This window comes from Saccostrea echinata, unplaced genomic scaffold, assembly GCF_033153115.1.
Source record: "Saccostrea echinata isolate AGI-Se365-2 ecotype Australia unplaced genomic scaffold, CSIRO_AGI_Sech_v1 ptg000012l, whole genome shotgun sequence".
In the NCBI taxonomy this organism is placed as follows: Eukaryota; Metazoa; Mollusca; class Bivalvia; order Ostreida; family Ostreidae; genus Saccostrea; species Saccostrea echinata.
In genome coordinates this window covers 18,367,258-18,387,261 of record NW_026889761.1, presented here as the reverse complement: position 1 = coordinate 18,387,261, position 20,004 = coordinate 18,367,258, and the positions used below count along the sequence as shown (strand labels likewise).

Here is a 20,004-nt window from a genome sequence, read left to right as displayed (position 1 = left end):
TTGTAATGGAGATCTTTTTCTGTCATTTTCCCGCAAAATATTGAAATGGAAACAGGTTCATCAGTTTCAAAGGTAAAACTTCACTTTATCATTCATAGTTTATGAATACTTTTATCCTAGAAATTAAAAGCTTTTACAAGAATTAAAACCATCACTTTTTAATATTTTTACTTTGTTTAATACAACATGCAGACTGATCATGCAGAATGCCTTTTCTGAAACAATATTTACAACATGATTTTTTTTGTCTTCATCAAATATAATCTGACTTAAACTTTCTTATCAAGAAATTAACCTCGGTCTGATGAAAGGTATATTCGATGTTTTGAAAAAAAAATTTGTTTAAATATTAGCCCCAGATTGAAAAAACTAAGGAGGAATGGAACTATAATCTGACATGCAACTGTGTTGAGGCAAAACATGACATTCACTTTAAATTTTGAGGTTGCTAAACATGACTGGCTTAATAGGTCTCACACAAGGAAATAATTTCACTATTTGTTACTATATAGTCTTACATTAATTAATTAACTAGACTCTCAGTAAAGTCTGATGGTCATGCCAAAGCGCGATGGCTTGTTTCCATGAGACGGGCTGCCCTGAAGTGCTAGTCTGACATGCCAAAGTCCGATGGTGAGGAGAAACAATCAAGGTTTATGATGTCACAATGATATGAAGTCACACCTTGATGCCATTGTCTGTAATTCAAAAGCCAATAATCTAGAATTTGTCCTCGCATACAATTTGACTGATTTTGCTTATTGCTTGCACCAACCTAAGATAGTATACAAGGGTTAGTCCTCACACACCACTCGACTGATAAGGGTTTTAACCCAACCAAGAGATTTAGGATTAGTCCTTGCACATTTTTTGATTAAATAGGGTTAGTCTCGTACCCACCACAGAGATTTAGGGTAGGTTATTGCACACTATTTGACTGATTAGGGTTAGTCTTTCTCCCACCCAAGATAACTAGGAATAGGTTATTTATTGCACACTTTTTGAGGGATTGGGGTTAGTCGTACACCCATCCCACAGATAAGGGTTAGTCTCCCAAACACTCGAGTAGTACATTTAAATTTTGGTGTATTCTAGTGAACCAATCACTTCCACAATCAAATATTTAATATTTCATTTTATTTATTTATAAACCACCAGACTTTGGCAGGCATCGCAATTTGGGGTATTACTTAGTGCTATGACATCATAAACATTGATTGGTTTTCCACACCGTCAGACTTTGGCGTGACCATCGGACTTTGGAGTCCCATTACACTTTTGAGTCTTACATATATATAAACACTATTGGCTAATTCATTTTGATTGGTTATTTCCTTGTGTAAGATCTTAAGAATATGATTTTCATCAGTAAAGGCCACAAAATTTACTGTGTTGTTTTAGAAATAGTTCGTAACACCACAGATAAAAAAAATAGTATATTGAAAACATTTAATAAAATACATTTACAACCAGTCCACATAATATTTGTTCACACTCTATCATTTACAGGGAACTTTTGCATTTAAAGGCAAGAAAAAAACCATGGATGCAGGTACAGTATTATCATTTTATCCTTTGTGTATCATGAAATATACATTAATTGTGTTTAAATAGTTTATAATAAAGCTCTCAACTAGTTTATAATACTGCTGAATGCAAAAGTTATATTGTGTTACATATTACTGAAGATTTGTAGACAAACACAAGGAATTCATTATCACATTATTATTAGATTCACAAAAAGTTCCACTTACTTTGCAAAATAAATTTACTCTCTTTTGTTATTATATTCCTGAAGTACAGTTGAACTTCGGTATCTTGAACACAGATATCTCGAATACCATGCATATGTCGAAGTGATTTTGAAGTCCCAAGTGCTTATTAAGTATTTTATCCTGGATATCTTGAATCCTCGGATATCTCAAAGAATTTTCTTGGTCCTGTGAAGTTCGAGATAACGAGGTTTGATTTGAGAAATCCTGTTCTTGCAATTTAGTATCTTTGAGTCATTTCATGATGTTAGGTACTCATGTCAAATAAGGTATCTATGGTAATTACATATCTTCTTGATATACTTCCCCTAATATTTCACATTTTATTATTTCTTGATTAATGAAAATCATTTTTCTCTCTTAGACCAGTATTTCGGGAGATTTGATAATGTGGGAACTCACAAGCAGCGATTAGATGTTCTTCAGGAGACCTGGGAATTAATGGACACCCAAATTCAGGTACCTTATACTGCTCATATTTCACTTAAATTTAATTATGTCTGATTACATCATGATATTTATTTAAAAAATCCCATTTTTATGAATCTGAGATATGCACGTAGAGATAGGCTTCAAAGGAGAAGGAGAGTGGATTTTGCCACCGATAATGTGATGTCTTTTACAAGTGCACGTTTTACATTTCAGATTTTGAGGTCCGATTTGAATTCTAAGATATTTGATGATTTGATGAAGTTTGCCAAATCGTCACACGAGTCTTTTATATTGGGAGGGGCTAAAGTGGACAGCACATCAAAAGAGATACCAACTGCAGCCTTTGTAACTGGTAAATATTTGTTACAAATAATATTTGTTACAAAAAAGTCAATGTTGGTCGAAATGTAAGGAAGTATGGGAGTTTTTGATTTATTTATCTAATTTAAATTAACAGTATGTTTAAAAATCATTTTAATTTTTTTTATACATCTGTCTTCAGATGGGACATACATGTAGGTGATATGGCAATCATTTATGTCTGACTGTCCATCTTTTTCCATTTCTTTCAAGATTTGGGCAAAAGGAATTTTAAGATCTAGCCTCTTAATTGCAATTGATAGCATCTGTCAAATTAAAAAAAGTTCTTGATGGCCAGTCTTTTATTTTCTAAATTCATTTGGTATACAATTAATAAAATTAATTTGATATTGTTTAATGTAATATTTTTATTGTTTTTTTTCCACAACAATAAAACTGCAGAGTGTCATGGCTCACTAAGATGATAGATAATTGCAATTGAGTTTTACAGTCCAATAAAAAAATAAAGTGATTAGTATTAGGCTGTGGCATTGTTCATCATTTATAAAAAATACAATGAACAAAGCTGCAGATTGGGTAACTCCAAGACCAACACAACCAGTTGAGAAATACAATGTACTATTTGTTCTAATTAGTAACAACAGCATTAGAGATACACATCAAACATTAGGAGCAGAAAAATCATTTAAATCTGTACCAAGATTGACATGATTTTCTTCCGAGCACATTTATTTATGACAGGGACCTATATACTAACGGGATAGGCAACTCCTTCAGCGCCATGTTTATTTACCCAAAACGGCACACACAACACTGCAAGTTTTTCAAACTAAGTTTTTCCCCAGTAAAAAGCTTGTTTTCTGATTAATGTAATCTGTTCTTTTTGTATATCAGAATGGATATTTTATAAATTTTAAAGCACATATTATAAAATAAATTAGATATTAAGTAAACAACTACCAAAATCGGTGATTTCTCGGAAATACGGCCGATCAGGGGCACGTACTGATTTTTAAATAAACGAAATTACTACTAAGATAAGGAATAAAAACAGTGCTAATAACAAATCTTGAATAATTTTTTGATAGATAAATTAAGATTTTATTCTGAAATATTTGATAGCAAAACGAAATCCCGCAACTTATAAGCTATCGCGAGACTTGCGAGAGTTGCCTATCCCATTAGTATATAGGTCCCTGTTTATGATAAACAATATTTGATGTATCCTGTGCCACAGCAGTGCACTTTATTTACATGTATGACTGGTTTATGTTGTAAACTTTTGTTTACATACTTTTTTTAATAGGGGTAAACACACCAGACCATGGGGTGATGTTCTCAAACTTAGTAGCATCATTACAAGAAAAAGTCAGCCCCCTTGTGGCCATTCTCAAATCTAAGGACTGTAATTCTGTTAAAAATGCACTGAGTAAAACCCTGACTCAACTGTTCCAAAATACATCGTTGGTAAGGAAATATACACAGATATATAGCTACACATACCTTGAAGTTTTATTAATATGTCTTGTCAATTTTTGTGTCCACTGTATTTTCTCTCTGTTCTCCAGCTTTTTCAATGTCTTGACACATTACTCTATAGTTAGTAGCAAAATTGCTTTGGATGAATGTAAAAGTGGGGGTGAAATTATTGGTTAATGTGTTTTGAATGAAAATAAAACAGGGTGAAAATTACTACAGATACAGAACTCAATTATCAATAAGATATACTGTAAACAGGGAAGTTTTCACCCCTATTTTATTTTCGCCCCTTTCGCCTTACTCTCAGTTGGGCGAATGTAAAATGGGGTGAATTCAAAGAACACAACATAATTTCTTATACAGAACTGTGACTGGACAAATTTAAAATGGGGCAAAATTGTTTGCAAATGTGAAAGGGTGAAAATAACAAGGGGTGAAAATAACCTTGTATACAGTATATATTATATAAATATTGCATGTAGTTGAGTGTAACATTGAAAATTTTCACCCCAAGAAAATCATTGTCAACCGAGGCACAGCCGAGAATGTTTTATACAAATACAAATTACAGTGAACCTTGCACGCATAATTTCTGCGCAGTCAATATTTTTTGAAATATCACCTGTTGTCAAGCAATGTTGACTGTTACTACGCTGGAGGGCATGGCTTCATTATTCAGTGGGTAATAGTGTTTTTTAACAAATGTTTCTCGACGAATCAGATTCAACTAATTTACATGAAAGTATAATATAATAAAATACTTTGTTGGGGGGTTTAAAAGATAAGATGTATACTTTTGTTTTTCCCTTTGATATTTAACCACAGATGATTAAATTAGTGCAAAATACAAATAATATGCATATCTTTGATGTGTATATTATGATCTTTTAACATGTAAATTATTCACTGTTTCTTGAATAGGAGACTATATGGAGAGTGTATATAGATAGTAAAAGTTATTTTCCTCATACTGTATGTCACCATACTAAAAAGAGAATATAAACATTATTCCCTTTTCTAAAGTTTTCAGAAGAAGAGGATGATGTACCCCATAAAACCAGAAATATGACATGTTCCATGGCGACCCTTGTATCCTGGTATCAAGACAAATACTCCGTAAGGAACCTTGAACTTGTTTGTGTCAGTATAAAGAAAATTAGGTGAAGTTTAAGATATAGTTTGTTAGTTAGAATGAATAAGTTGCATATATAGTGAATGTTTTGCCATGCCAGTGTGACTTTATATTGTACAGTAACTGCAGTTACATCAAAGTCCTGAACAGAGTGTAAAATTTCCAGTATAAACTGTCATGAAATTCCTCTACTTTTTCTCTGGTGGGAGATACAAATTTTGTAGCTGTAGCAGAATTTCAGAATTATTGAGATTTTATGCCTTTAATTGTATCTCCAAATTTTATTGGAAAATAAAATCTCATCTTTAGGCTCTGTTTTTATTTTCCAGCAAAACTTCCTGGATGTTGCTATATAATCCAAAAAAAGAAAAGCTCTCAGTTTCAAGTATTTATTTCTTAATTATGCAGAGTAGTAACTCTAGTCCAAAAAAGAGAAAGTCTGTCAGTGGTGGATCCAGAGATTTGGGGCAGTTTCCACCCATTGTTATTCTGTTTGAGGACTTGGAGTGTTTTCTTCCTCACATTCTGCAGGACTTTATTTCTATATGTAGGTAAGAAACTGTTGGTAATTCAAAGTGTAAGTAAATTGTTTAATAAATGTAAGTTTGTGAAATTGTTCCTTTTAATGTTTAATTTTTGTTAAAATTTTTTTTTTTGTAAAATTACTTATTCAACTTTATCCTTCCATCTAGCAAGAGAAACAACTGTTTTGTTACAATGTATCACATTTTTCTAAGCTACAACCAATTATTTCACATATTTTTACTGGAATCACAGTTTATAAAACTTAAAATTATTTTTTTTTTGTTTTTATATTTTGTATTTGATAGGAACTACATATGGGACCTTCCACTTGTATTTGTGTTTGGCATTGCTACATCAGTGTCAGCTGTTCATCGACTCTTACCCAATGCTGTGTCATCAATGTTGTGTATGGAAAAGTTCCAGGCACCCCCCTCTACAGAGTACCTTAATATGGTCATCAACCAGGTAGGATAATTTGGGTGAACACATCCACAGATTATCTCATTATGGTTTTCGATCAGATAAGACAATCCAGGTAAAGTATTTCAGTAACCTACTTCCTTTTAGGTCAGCTATAGCACAGAATATCAAACTGTGGTTATCAACCTGGTTCCATATTATTGAAATATATTACACTCTTGAGTTGGGAGGGTTTATTTTTGGACATTTATAAAAGTCTTATGTGTAATTATCAACAAGCCTTGATACATGTATGTTGTTCATCTTTCACAGAATACTTCAATACATGTGTATTATCATTTCAGGTTTCTTAAGCAGAAAAACTGGCTTGTATACAAAAAATCAAAATAGAAGTTACAATGGTTAAGTTTCACTGATATTTCAGATATTGATGACCTCGGTGTACCCATTCAAGCTTGGATCTAAAGTCTTCCAGCTGTTGTTGGACATCTTTTTGTACCATGACTTCTCTGTACTCAATTTTATCAAGGGACTCCAGGTATGTCCTTTTTTGTGAAGTCTGATGATACATATTTTAACATATCTAACATCAATTTAACATATTTAACATCAATTTAACTGTTGAAATACGTTTATTAATTGTTATTGAGTCTTCAAAATTTGAATTTCAACACAAAAACTTTGCATCCAAAAATACTTTGTACTTTGTCATAATGAAGTAAAATTAGCTTTCCAAGAAATATATTGTACCCAAAAAATTCTCATTGACCATAGGTGTTTCTGTGACACTGTTTTATACAAACACATGAACATTTGGAATTACAGTGATGGTTTGATATCAGTATATCGTTGTTTATAATTCTTTGTCATAGTTTGCAATGCAGGATCACTTCTTCACAGTTCCTGTCAGCCATCTTTGTTGTCCCCTGGAAGAACTGGGGGATCGAGTGATGAGTCTAAAGCCAAAACAAGTGGAACAAGTCAGGCGACTCATGTCCTTCAGGGGGTACAGTTTCCTCAACTCATTTTTAACACTGTTCAACAGACACTGTGAACTTAAACATTAGTTAACTCAGATGCTGTTTAACTCAGATAATGCTCAACTAATTAATTACAGACCTTAAAGAATTGATTTTTAGCTCACCTCAACAAGTCAAGCAAATGCTCTACCCCTTGCATTGCCATCCCATGTTTTTTGAAGGCATTCCATTTCCCAAGTAACTTTAAGCCCTGCCTTGACCTAATTTGCATGGATTATGCACCTACAGATGTTTACATGGTAATGCAAGCCATGCTTCAGATGCTGCATCTTACCTACATCTTTAGATGAGTGACCAGGTTAACATTTTTGAAGCAGGTCCATTCTCTAGTAACTAAAATGCCTGTCCTGACCAATTTCTTTCATAATAATAATTAGGCAGTGTTCCTCTTAATCTTTAAAAAGAGCCAATTCAAAAGCAAGCTTATCATCAGTAGAGATTTGATTATGCAGAACTTGTTGGGGTTAAAGTTGAACTCACCTTTTTCAGATTTGTTGAGGGATGTCCTCCATCTAAACAAGAAGACATGCTGTTAAATGATAAAGTCACAAAGGTACTAAAGTTAGGAACTGTAATTACAGAAAAATATTTTTTTTTTCCTTCTATAATCATTTTCATATATAAATGCAGATATAGGGAGACAAATTTGATATCAAGCCTGTAATTATAGTGATGTGTTGCTGGAATTAACTTCATATTAGAGGTTTGTATCATCAGTGTAGATCTTAGTTAAAGTCTCTGCATAAAGGGGAAAAACATGTATTTTTGGGGGGATGGGGCAAACGCAAATAACTTGATTACAGGTTTGATTTAACCTATTTCGGAATGTGAACCATGTAATGGAATTCTGCGATATGAATTTGTGATATGACCCTTTACAATTCAAATTTCTGTTTTTTGCAATTTGGGAAATTCCATTCATTTTGCATTACCATGAAAACGGAATTTGAAAATTTTGCAATTCTATTTTTATGACTTTTGCAAAACTGCAGAATTCCATAAAAATTAGGCAATTGCTAAAATTTACCTTTATACTTAAAGTTTTCATTTGGTTGCTGTCAGAATTTGTGGTTTTGCATAAGTCTTTATTTGGTAGAAGTTAGAATTTATGGTTTTGCATAAGTCTTTATTTCATAACTCAGAATATATGGTTTTGCTGAAGCCTTTATTTGGTTGCAGACAGAATTTGCGGCTTTGCTGAAGAGAATTCATACTTACCACTCCCTACTGTATCCAGTCCTGAAATGTCTCCACATCATGGTTTCCAAAATTCCAAAACACCCATTGGGGAAACAGGTATGCCAGATAATCCGTCATAGAGAAACTGTAAATTTCAATGTGTATATTTTACACGTATTTCAATATTTATGTACTCTAACAGCATTTATAGCTATTTCTAAAAGTGAACTGAGCATTAAGCAGCACTTAATAACTATGTTCACATTACAATCAATATTTGTTCCATGGTGTTCTTGATGAAACAATTGAATGTTTAACATTTCAAACACATAAAAAGTTGAATCATTGAAGGTATTAATGTGTTACTGTTGTAGATTCGTGAGGTGTACTCCAGGGTGTTGAAATCTTTTATCTGTGATTCAGAAGATTACAAAGAGTGCTTAGAACTACTCCGGTAAGTATCGCAAGTCTGTGATACCCCCCTCTCCATCCCACACCCTCCTCCTTCCACACACACACAATTTAATAACCCCATTCATCCATATCCACCTGTTAGAGCATAGATTCTCTCTCATTGGTATAGGCTGACATCTAAGGATGAGTTGGTGGATCTTATACAGCAGTGTCGTTCCTCCCTGGAGGGGGACCTGCCCTCTGACCTGACTCAGCTCCCTACAGATCTGGAAGTTCTGCTGGAAAAGTTTGTGAAGATTGATGGTGAGACAATACACAGTCTGTGTCCGCAGATGAGGCACATTTAAAATGAGAAGTAAAATTTAGAAGAGGAATTCAGAAACATTTATAAAGGAGAAATTTATCTTTTTTCTCACTAAGTTTCTTCTATTTATTTTATGCCTGCATCAGAGTGCCTTTCAGTAATAATTGTGTTGATTTGACAGAAGTAACAGAGGAGGAGGCACCAGAGGGCAGCACTGAGGAAGCTCTTCATCTCGAGAAAACAGACCTTCACACTCTACGAAAGGTTGTTAATGTTAAAAGATCAGCTTTCTTTGTATTTAATACATATTATAGTGCAGATTCAAGTTTGTTCAAGTTATAACAAATGTATATAATCATTCTGCAGAAAAAAAGTTATTTTTTAAATTGATGCATGCAATCATTAATATACAAGGGCCGTTCAAAAATTACGCGGACTCTGCTATTATTTACTCTTACAGACGTCATATAGAATTGAAATTTCACAGGAACAAATTTCTTAAAAATTCCAAAAAATTCTTGGTAAAAATTTTTGATTTCATTTATTATCTCCTAAAATTATTGCCGTTTTGATACTGCTGATGGTGATATACAGAGCACGGCAAAAATGTTGAAAAACAAACATGCGGTATCCAAAATTTTATTCATTTATTTTCCATATTTCACGATATTATTCAACAATTTTCTCTAAAATTTCTTTTTAGCTCACCTCGACGAAGGCGAGATGAGCTTATGCTATACCCCCGGCGTTGGCGTTGGCGTCCCAGTTAAGTTTCAGGAGCAAGTCTATTCCCAAGTAACTATAAGTCCTACCTGGACCAAACTTGCATGGATGATGCATCTAGGGATGGACACTACCAAACTTGCTTCGGATGTTGGATCTGACCTACATTTTCCAGATGAGTGACCAGGTTAAAGTTTTTGGAGCAGGTCCATTCCCAAGTAACTATAAGCCCTACCTGGACCAAACTTGCATGGATGATGCATCTAGAGATGGACACTACCAGACTTGCTTCGGATGCTAGATCTGACCTACATTTTCCAGATGAGTGACCAGGTTAAAGTTTTTGGAGCAGGTCCATTCCCAAGTAACTATAATCCCTACCTGGACCAAACTTGCATGGATGATGCATCTAGAGATGGACACTACCAAACTTGCTTCGGATGCTGGATCTGACCTACATTTTCCAGATGAGTGACCAGGTTAAAGTTTTTGGAGCAGGTCCATTCCCAAGTAACTATAAGCCCTACCTGGACCAAACTTGCATGGATGATGCATCTAGGGATGGACACTACCAGATTTGCTTCAGATGCTGGATCTGACCTACATTTTCCAGATGAGTGACCAGGTTAAAGTTTTTGGAGCAGGTCCATTCCCAAGTAACTATAAGCCCTACATGGACCAAACTTGCATGGATGATGCATCTAGAGATGGACACTACCAGACTTGCTTCGGATGCTGGATCTGACCTACATTTTCCAGATGAGTGACCAGGTTAAAGTTTTTGGAGCAGGTCCATTCCCAAGTAACTATAAGCCCTACCTGGACCAAACTTGCATGGATGATGCATCTAGGGATGGACACTACCAGACTTGCTTCGGATGCTGGATCTGACCTACATTTTCCAGATGAGTGACCAGGTTAAAGTTTTTGGAGCAGGTCCATTCCCAAGTAACTATAAGCCCTACGTGGACCAAACTTGCATGGATGATGCATCTAGGGATAACACTACCAGACTTGCATCGGATGCTTGATCTGACCTACATTTTCCAGATGAGTGACCAGGTTAAAGTTTTTGGAGCAGGTCCATTCCCAAGTAACTATAAGCCCTACCTGGACCAAACTTGCATGGATGATGCATCTAGGGATGGACACTCCCAGACTTGCTTCGGATGCTGGATCTGACCTACATTTTCCAGATGAGTGACCAGGTTAAAGTTTTTGGAGCAGATCCATTCCCAAGTAACTATAAGCCCTACCTGGACCAGCTTGCATGGATGATGTATCTAGGGATGGGCACTACTGGACTTGCTTCAGATGCTGGATATGACACATATATTTTCCAAATGAGTAACCATGACAGTGTGTTTGGAGTAGCTCTATTATTATTCACATGGCCTGTTATGATTTAACTTGCATAGATGGTGCATTCCAGACTTGCTTCGGATGTAGGAAATGAAAGACATTTTCTTGATTAGTGAACAGGTTAAAGTTTTTGGAACAGGTCAATTCCCAACGAACTATAAGACCTACTTACACAGAACTTGCATGAATATTGTTTTCAGGATGCACACTAACTATAAAGAAAATATGTGAGATTTGCATTACTTTTACTGATAACATTTGTCAAGGTGAGCTTCGTAATCTTTGATTACCTATGTTTATTGTTTTATTATTAAGTATTTAGATTTCTGGCGTAATATTTGAAGTACTAACAGAAATATAATTGTAATTTTTCTCCGATGTGACCCCTATGATATCAACTGCAAAAAATGACGTCTCGTGATTTGACGGAGCAGCACACTTCTATCAAATCATGAATCATGCTGGGAAAACACCAATAGAGACCCAGAATAATCCTAATGAAACATGTAGTAAACCAGCGAAATATCCGACACATCTCTACAAAATGTAAAAAAGAATTTTAGGCTGATAGACCTTAGTCAAAAGGCAATACGGGAGGAATGGAAGAAGTTCATCGACAAAACACTTATCTGGGCTGTTAAGAATGTGATTGAGATCGACTGATGTCAAACCTTACTTCAGAAATATCTGCAGTTTTGGGGTTTAACACAGACTAAAACACACAATGATAGTTTTATAGTTTTTAAGCTGAATCGGAAATGGTATATGGATGTTTATTCTGAGTGGATAAGGTAACCAAAACTATACAGTATCAAATACTAAGGGAAAATATTGAGAAAATGAAAGCTCCCATTTTTTAAAATGCCCGTGACGTTGAAAGTTTTACTGTGCCATGACTTCATGAGATGTCCTGTTAAATCACTTGAAATTGATACTAATTTACAATATTTTGATATGAAAATTTGATGATCATATATGAAAAGATTCTTATATATTATGTATGACTTTTTGCTTGATTATGTCGTCAAATATATTTTCTGTGCAACAAGTCGGGGTAATTTTTGAATGGCCCTTGTACCAGTAGATATGTATGATCTGTCTAGTAACTAGAACAGTTATCTCATGAGAGAGAGAGATGGGAGAGAAAGCTGTATTATTTCTATGAATTTTGTGGCCCATGAGTGTCATGATCTGAACAAGAAGAAAACCACATTCCATCAATAATTTTCTATAGTTTTAAATATAGCGGTAAAACAAGACATTGGCTATGTCTCTAGTAAATACTATGGTATGTCCGTATGATGGCTGTGTTTCACTTGAAAGAAAAACTTGTCAAAATCCTATTGGGGTGTAAAATACGTACCCATTTCTTACAGAAAAATATTCTAGGAAAAAAGTGCATATTATATTTGGCCAAATATGGTAATGCCTATTTTGAGATTCAATAAATATTTCAGAGATTACAAGAGGAAGGAAAGAAGAAGAAGAGATTATCTCCTTATGAAAAGTTGAGAAATGAAGCTATAGATTTCTTTGATGAGTTATTCAGGTACAGTTTGAAGAAATTATGGAAGCATGTGTATGTACATATAATCTTTAATCCTCTGATACAGAACAATGTTTTAACCAGCTTGTACTTTTTCACTGCATAGGAGGTACTTGCTTTGCCCCTCCTCCCTGCCCCTCTATGAGATATTTTACTATGATGCCTGGGGGGAGATTAAGCGACACTGTAATGCCTCTCCAAGATCTGTTGTCCAGATGGCACTCAGTTCACCTCATCACTATTTGCAGGTTTGTTCTGTTCATTTAATAGGTAAATTGATATCGAGAAAATACCATCAGACAAGGGGGGGGGGGGATATCTGCCTCCTTATTGCAACAGGACAGGCGATGCATATCTCTTGCTTATTGTATTTTACAAATTCCTTATTTTTTTGTCTAGGAGGAGTAATGTACTTGTAAATAACCAGCTATTTCTTACATCTTCTTTTTTCTCCCAGTGTGAATGCTGCAATTCTGAGTCAGGTTCCATAACTCCATCCATGCCAGACATCTGTATTGCATATAAACTTCACCTAGAGTGTACGCAGCTTATAAATTTGTATGATTGGCTACAGGTAAATAATTCATACTGAAAACAGCTTGAAAAGAATCTAAATTTCATGGTACCTAAAAATTCTATTTCATTATGTTTATTGCTATCAGCATAAAGGGGAATAACTATGAGTCATAAATGCTTTTAATATTCAGCATATTTGTTTTGACAGGCTTTTGCTACTGTGGTGACGTCTGATGAAGAATTAAATGAAGACAAGATCAAGAACCCAGACAAGGAATTACAGTATCCTTTACTTTACTGTAAACATCACTCTGCTGTAAACTTCACTCTACTGTAAACTTCACTCTACTGTAAACTTCACTCTACTATAAACATCACTCTGCTGTAAACTTCACTCTACTGTAAACTTCACTCTACTGTAAACATCACTCTACTGTAAACATGGAAATAATTTGATTTTTGCAAAGTTTGGGTAGAAGTTTGAGATGAGTCAAGTTTCTCAAAATTCATCACCACATGAAAGTTTTGATAAAAGATACCATACTTAATAACAAACCAACACATTTTGTAAACCACCATTTCCATACCGGAAATATAAAAACAAAACTGTTCTGACAAAACTTCAATCAAACACTAAAAAGTCAACTTTCTGCAAAAATAACCCCCAATTGAATGCTTTGTTACAAAGCAAATCACAAAATTTTACCCTGTAGATATTTCAACCTTACAGTATTCTTATCACGTTTTTTTTTTCTTAGAATACACAATTTATACAAAGGAAAGACATTAAAATTTTCATAATTAATGTCTTGTGTAAACACTAAGTCTTCCATTTGCAGTGTCTTATAAATGAGTGAGTGATTACATTTTACAATCAATAACAAAGCTGCTAAGTTTTACAGTAACATTCCATGCCTGCTGTTATTGAGCAGGTGCCCTGTGATGAATTTTTCCATGCTAAACAAATTTCGTTTTCCACCTTAACTTGTCCCCAGAGCCAGATTTATCAGGGCTGTGTCTGAACTTCAGTTTCTAGGATTTGTGAAACCCACCAAGAGGAAAACCGATCACGTGGCTCGCCTCACATGGGGTGGTTGCTGAGTAAATAGAGGGGTGGATCCAAGGTTGATAAACAGTATAGAACATTTACCAAAGCAATGGATGGATTCAACTGAAGGATGATAAACATAATAGAATATTTACCAAAACAAGGAGTGGATGCAAGGATGATAAATCAGTGTAGAACATTTACTAAATCAAGTGGTGGATCCAAGGATGATAAATCAATGCTGAACATTTACCAAATCAAGGGGTGGACACACCTGATAATTTGGTGGTACCTATTACTCATTCCACAGTTAAAGATGTGAATGTAATAAACTCTGGATCATGACAATTATTAAGCTTTGTTCATCAAGCAATAATTAAAATGTCACAGCTTGTATATAAAATTTGTTATTTCTTTGAAAATTTCATTTTGCTTGGATTCTATGTCACTTTAATTTTTGCATGTGCATATTTTCATGAGGCTTGTAGAAATACAATTTTATTGAGAGAGTAAAGCTAAACTGTAAATGTGTGCAGGAAGCAATATTATCAGCAAGTTTTGCAACCTTTTTCCGTGATTATTTCTCACCGCAAACTACATGTATATCTTTTAATGTGGAATATTTCCTGTGTCCCAGAAGTCACAAATAATACCAGTAGTTGGTTGACAGTATTGCACAAAAATTAACCGACTTAGAATCTCAGCAAAATGAGAATCATGTACGTAGATGCAGTTAAATCGATGCATCTCAAACTCGGAGAACTCCCAAACAACTAGATACTGGAGGCATTGATACTGAATTAGAACCATAAGAGGGTCCATAAATTTACTATGATGTTTACAAAAAGTAATTTTCCTTGTCTGCATTTCTTTTGCTCACTAGAGCTGAAAGCTCAAGAGCTTTTCAGCTCGAAGTTTATTTGTTGTATTTACCTTTCTTTATTTTCAACTGCAATGAAATAATAAAAAATGATTAACAAAAATGTCAGAAAATCTAATTTTGAATGGAGGGAAAATGATTGTGAAAAACAAGAGACGAGCAAAATCAATGCAGTATTAAGTACAGCTTTTCCTTATCGCATATGTGAAATCTATCACACACATATCAACTCATTCATGGGACTGTACTAAAACATTAGTGCACTAACTTAATACCATCTATAAGAGGCTCTAAATGGAGAATTAACACGTTTTATAACCAAGATTCAAAGGAATATTAGAATGTTAAGTGAATCGTACTTAGACTTGTTAAAAAATCTCAACTTGCGCAGTAAAATTTACATTTGCTCCTTTCACATTTTCAAAGGAAAGATTTGTATTTCAGTTTACTGTAAAACAACTTTTCTTTACATGCAAGAAAATGAAGAATCAAGAAAAAAGAAGCTGTTCTGAATAATAGTTGGTTTACAGTACCAGTACATGAAATGACGGAATGCAGTGAAGTAGACAAAGATATGGAACACTCATGATCTAAACCTTCAAATTAATGAAGGGAGTTACAACCCAACTACACTATTATAAAGGAATTTTATTCTTCATAAAATGTTTTGCCTAACATAAAAGCCTGCAGTTTATTTACATGTTTTTCATGTCAACATTATTATTTTAAATCATTTGCATAATTCAACATGAAAATGAAATTTATGATATTTTAAAACAGAAAAAAGTTATGCTGAAAATGATTTTACAATGTTTCCATATGTATATTTTAAAATATAACAGTAGAGTAATTAAATTTTCCAGATGTACTACTTCAATTTTGAAAATTATATTTTTTTGTTTTTGACATGATGCAATACGTTAGAACTTGTATCATATACAAATAAACATGATTCCTAATTATTTAAACACTTGGTCCTACCAAATGTACATATTATACTTCATCAGTGTATTCAGATCTCTTTCTTTTCAATAGGATTATGACTCGGTTTCATTGAATGACAATGTTTTTAATGAATCCTCACTAGGATATTGAATAACATAAAGTTGAATACAGAAATTGTTTTTCTGACATCTGATTGGTTCCTTTTCAGTAAACCTTTTCCAGGTGACTGGTGTGTATGTTTGTCTGACATTTGATTGGTTCCTTTTCAGTAAACCTTTTCCAGGTGACTGGTATGTATGTTTGTCTGACATTTGATTGGTTCCTTTTCAGTAAACCTTTTCCAATGAACCGCTATCTTTTGCTTCATTATATACGGCATCCTCCTCATCAGTTGATAAAAGATCTCCCTCATCAGTCTCTAAATCCTGAAACTCTTCCTCAAAATCTCCATACTCAAAATCCTCCTCATTTGTGGACTTGACGGTAGCTCTCAGTTGAACAGTGACCTTTCCACGACCTCTAGGCATGGTCTTAATCATTTTAGAGCCTTTTCCCTTGGGTCTCCCCTTTCCCGTTTTTCCTTTCTTTTTCTTTGCCTGCTGCCTCTGTCTATATCCTTTAGGATCACTATGCAGTAGCATATGCTTTGTAAGATGATCGGGCCTTGTGAAGGCACTCTCACACTCCATGCAGGGATAAGGTTTGGTTGTTAAGTGAACACTCTGATGTCGTTTGACGTGCTCTGCACGTTTGAATGTCTTGTTACACACCTCACAAGTATGGGGTCTTGATCTCTGATGAACTTCTTTGTGTCTACGCCAATGTTCACGTCTTTTAAACACGTAACCACAAACTTCACAAATATGTTCCTTGCCAGAACCTCGTGGACTCCTCTTAGTCTTATGTACCTGTCTTTTATGAAGAGCTAACTTCTTTTTGTCCAAGAAGTGTTTGTCACATTTGTCACATTTAACCATGCAAACTTTCAGAAAGTCATTGCCGTCATCTTCTTCAGCATCATCTCCACTCTTGTACACCTCCTCTACAGTCAATTTCCCTTCTTTAGGGCCTGCCTTTCTTCCTCTCTTACCTTTGACGGGTTTTTTGGCTGGTGCAGTCACCGTCATTGTCTTTGCTTTTTTCTTAACAGGTGCTGACTCGTCTTCCTGAGCTCCACCAATCTCTTCATAGTCTTTAACAACCTTCCTCTTCGGTGCCCTGTAACTTTTTCTTGTTGGAGAAGCCATCTCATCCCCACTCTTGGGTTCATCTTTCACTTTCTTCAGTGGTTCTACAGTCATGTAGCTGCCTACCTCCATGTTCTCTGTTGCTTTATTCCCCTGTTGTTTATCAGACTCCTTCACTCTCGTTCCAGTGATAGACTCCCCTTGGAGATGTTCTATCTGAGAACTCTGGATCATCTCGTTCTCTGGAATCAGAGGACCAGTGGATGGATGTGTGTCTGTCAAGGTGAATGTCTGTATTGTATTCTCTGATATGGTTGGCACAGACTCTGGTTTTTTGGTGACTTTGATTGGTGACACTAACTTCTGAGTCGATGCTACAGAGTCTGCCGGTGGGGAATCTGGAATGAGAGCCTTTCTCACTAGACCCATTGAGGTCACAACCAATTGATGAGTGGGTTTGGCGGTTGCTGTTGTAGGATTTAATGGTTTTGTAGTGTTAACTTTGGAAGAAGTGGTTCTTACGGCAGAAATGGCTTCTGTTACATCACTTGTGGTGATCTTGTATGCCACCTGGTCATCGAGGTATGTCTGTATACGTATCCCTGGGGGGACAGTGACATTTTTCTCAGATAATGATGATAATGGGCTTGGTGAAACCTGTGTGTTTGTATTTAGGATAATCTTAGGTTGAGGTTTTGATGGAGTGACTTCAGCATTTGTCACAATAGGTGCGATACTCATTTCATGAATGTCTGTATTTGTTGGGTGTGTTTCTTCTGCTGTGTTAACTACAACGGAAGTTTGTGTGGTAGATGGTTCAGCAATGTCTTCAGTGTTAACAACATCAGATGTCTGTGTTGTAGATGGATCGGCTATGACTTCTGATAATGGAATATCTACACTAAGAAGACCATCAGCATGTGTTATACCAATCACACTGGGTGTTTCTTCATCTGTTACTGTGGGCACAGCTTCCTGGAGAGTCTCCTGGGGGAGTGGATCCACATCAGCTGAAACTGGGACAGGTAAGTCTACTGTACCAGGGTCTCCCCCAGTGAAGAGAGCATTGTTATTTGTTTCTGAGATTGTCAGCCCCTCCCCAGTAGCCTGGGTTGGGGGTTCCTGGCTATCATTTTGTAACGGGACTGGATTCTCTTCATTTGTGACATTTCCAGTAATCTGATCTGTATTACCCATTGCAATGTCAGTATCAGGTTCTGGAGACACAGTTCCAATAGGAATAGCAATGTTCCCAACATTTGAAGAAGACATAACCACATTGTTGATATCTTGAGGAAATGTTTCCCCTGGACTGGAGAGCTGAATATAGATTATTTCACTAGCCTCTGGATTCTCTGCCATTTCTTCTCTCACTTAGTCCTGTAAAATAAATGGATAACTGTCAACCTTACTGAATTTCTTTTTTAAAAAAGCTCAGAATGACACAACAAAGGATCATTAAAAGGTAACGAGAGGTCCATGGGTTTTGACAGTAACGGAGTATTAGCTACTCAATTTTAATATGATCAATTTGGGCCCACCTGGAACTGCTCTGGACTGATATGACAAAAAATTTACGATTTGATGAGGGCTCTGTAATCATTATCAAATTCATACATCCTTCTGTACCAAGTGAGTTTCTTGCAGGAACTTCAGTCTATGCAAAAAACATTAGACCGTCAGACCTGACCGATGTACAAAACCTCAGGTCCGATGCATCATTTTTTACACCGGGCTGGAAGGTCCAATGTCTCAGTGTCCGGTTTTGAGTTTTACTATTTTGACACAGAGTCATAATAAGTTTGTTTAAAGAAAAAATATCGCACCAATCTAAGTATGTAAATGAGTGTGATAAAAACCACAGGGACTGTAAAATTTCCTAGGTTCTGCATTTTCACATGTTTCACTTTTGCATTCTCACATGTTTGACTTTTTCAGTCTGACAAGATTTGCTTCTGTCTTCCTTGAGGACAAAGGACTGAATGTCCTGTGACCGAAAAAACTTTTGCACAGACTGGCACTTTATACTGATGAGGGGGGGGGGGGGCTTCCATTTTTTTCTGAGAATAATCTTTTTCTACAAAAAATTTTTCCATTGAACTTAAAAAGCTGGTCCCCCATCCCCCATTTTTGCTGCAGTATGGTCAAACCTTCTTTTTTTTTAATGTATCACATAATTTTTTTTAGTTGAAAAGAGAGTTGGTACCACCCTTTATCTGAAAAAGGTATACGAGTGAGTTTTCCTCCTTTTTCTGCAGCCATTTTTTAAGGCATCTTTGTATACAAGAATATACAGATTACTCGCTATAAATTCACTAATATTCATTTTTTCCTAACAACCTTCCTGGCCTAATCACCACTGTCCACTAACCAGATGAGTGATGTCCAAATTCCAAGAAAAGGGGGGGGGGGGGCTCAAGTCTGACATTTCCGACTACCGAGAAGGGGGGTGGGTTAAATACACAGCACTCTCCACTTTTATAAAGCGATTATACCGATTGTGTACCAACTTTTTATATAAAGATAGTTTTAATGCGTAAATTGAGAGAGCAATGGCGGCTTTAAATAAATTAAACCGCGTTTTCCATGCTCTCGAATCAAAGGTGGGGGGATGCTTGAAATGTGCAAATACTGCCAGCTTTCATTAAATCACGATAGAATAACAACATATATAGGAGTATACTTACACAGGTATTACGTTGAACTTCAAATTAGACGTGATTCATAGCTAGAAAGCAGTCATTTATTGAAAAGTTCTCCTTTGTCTGACAAACCGGAA

The 20,004-nt window shown here is 35.4% G+C and overlaps 2 protein-coding genes across 2 annotated transcripts in view; one reads left to right on the top strand and one right to left on the bottom strand.

Annotated features, from left to right (window-relative positions):
- LOC133185468 (uncharacterized) overlaps window positions 1–14,635 on the top strand; it is a 41,046-nt gene extending 26,411 nt beyond the window's left edge. Inside the window, 21 exon segments of the mRNA XM_061320705.1 lie at window positions 12–38; window positions 40–72; window positions 1,510–1,552; window positions 2,137–2,231; window positions 2,418–2,556; window positions 3,832–3,992; window positions 5,028–5,120; window positions 5,545–5,687; window positions 5,967–6,126; window positions 6,506–6,619; window positions 6,954–7,087; window positions 7,611–7,674; window positions 8,301–8,417; window positions 8,675–8,754; window positions 8,884–9,017; window positions 9,200–9,282; window positions 12,561–12,652; window positions 12,756–12,897; window positions 13,107–13,223; window positions 13,374–13,447; window positions 14,161–14,635. Coding sequence (XP_061176689.1) covers window positions 12–38; window positions 40–72; window positions 1,510–1,552; window positions 2,137–2,231; window positions 2,418–2,556; window positions 3,832–3,992; window positions 5,028–5,120; window positions 5,545–5,687; window positions 5,967–6,126; window positions 6,506–6,619; window positions 6,954–7,087; window positions 7,611–7,674; window positions 8,301–8,417; window positions 8,675–8,754; window positions 8,884–9,017; window positions 9,200–9,282; window positions 12,561–12,652; window positions 12,756–12,897; window positions 13,107–13,223; window positions 13,374–13,447; window positions 14,161–14,266 — 2,151 coding nt within the window. The 3' untranslated portion in view covers window positions 14,267–14,635.
- A 1,702-nt stretch (window positions 14,636–16,337) lies between these two features.
- LOC133185459 (transcription factor Sp2-like) lies at window positions 16,338–20,004 on the bottom strand. Its single transcript, XM_061320666.1, has 2 exons — window positions 19,913–20,004; window positions 16,338–18,605 (listed from the first exon to the last, which is right to left on the bottom strand). Exon 2 carries the CDS (start codon window positions 18,585–18,587, stop codon window positions 16,365–16,367), a length of 2,223 nt encoding a protein of 740 aa, XP_061176650.1. The 5' UTR covers window positions 18,588–18,605; window positions 19,913–20,004; the 3' UTR covers window positions 16,338–16,364.

Coding starts and splice junctions, on each gene's coding strand:
- LOC133185459 (XM_061320666.1), bottom strand. CDS start 18,587: ATGGCAGAGAATCCAGAGGCTAGTGAAATAATCTATATTCAGCTCTCC.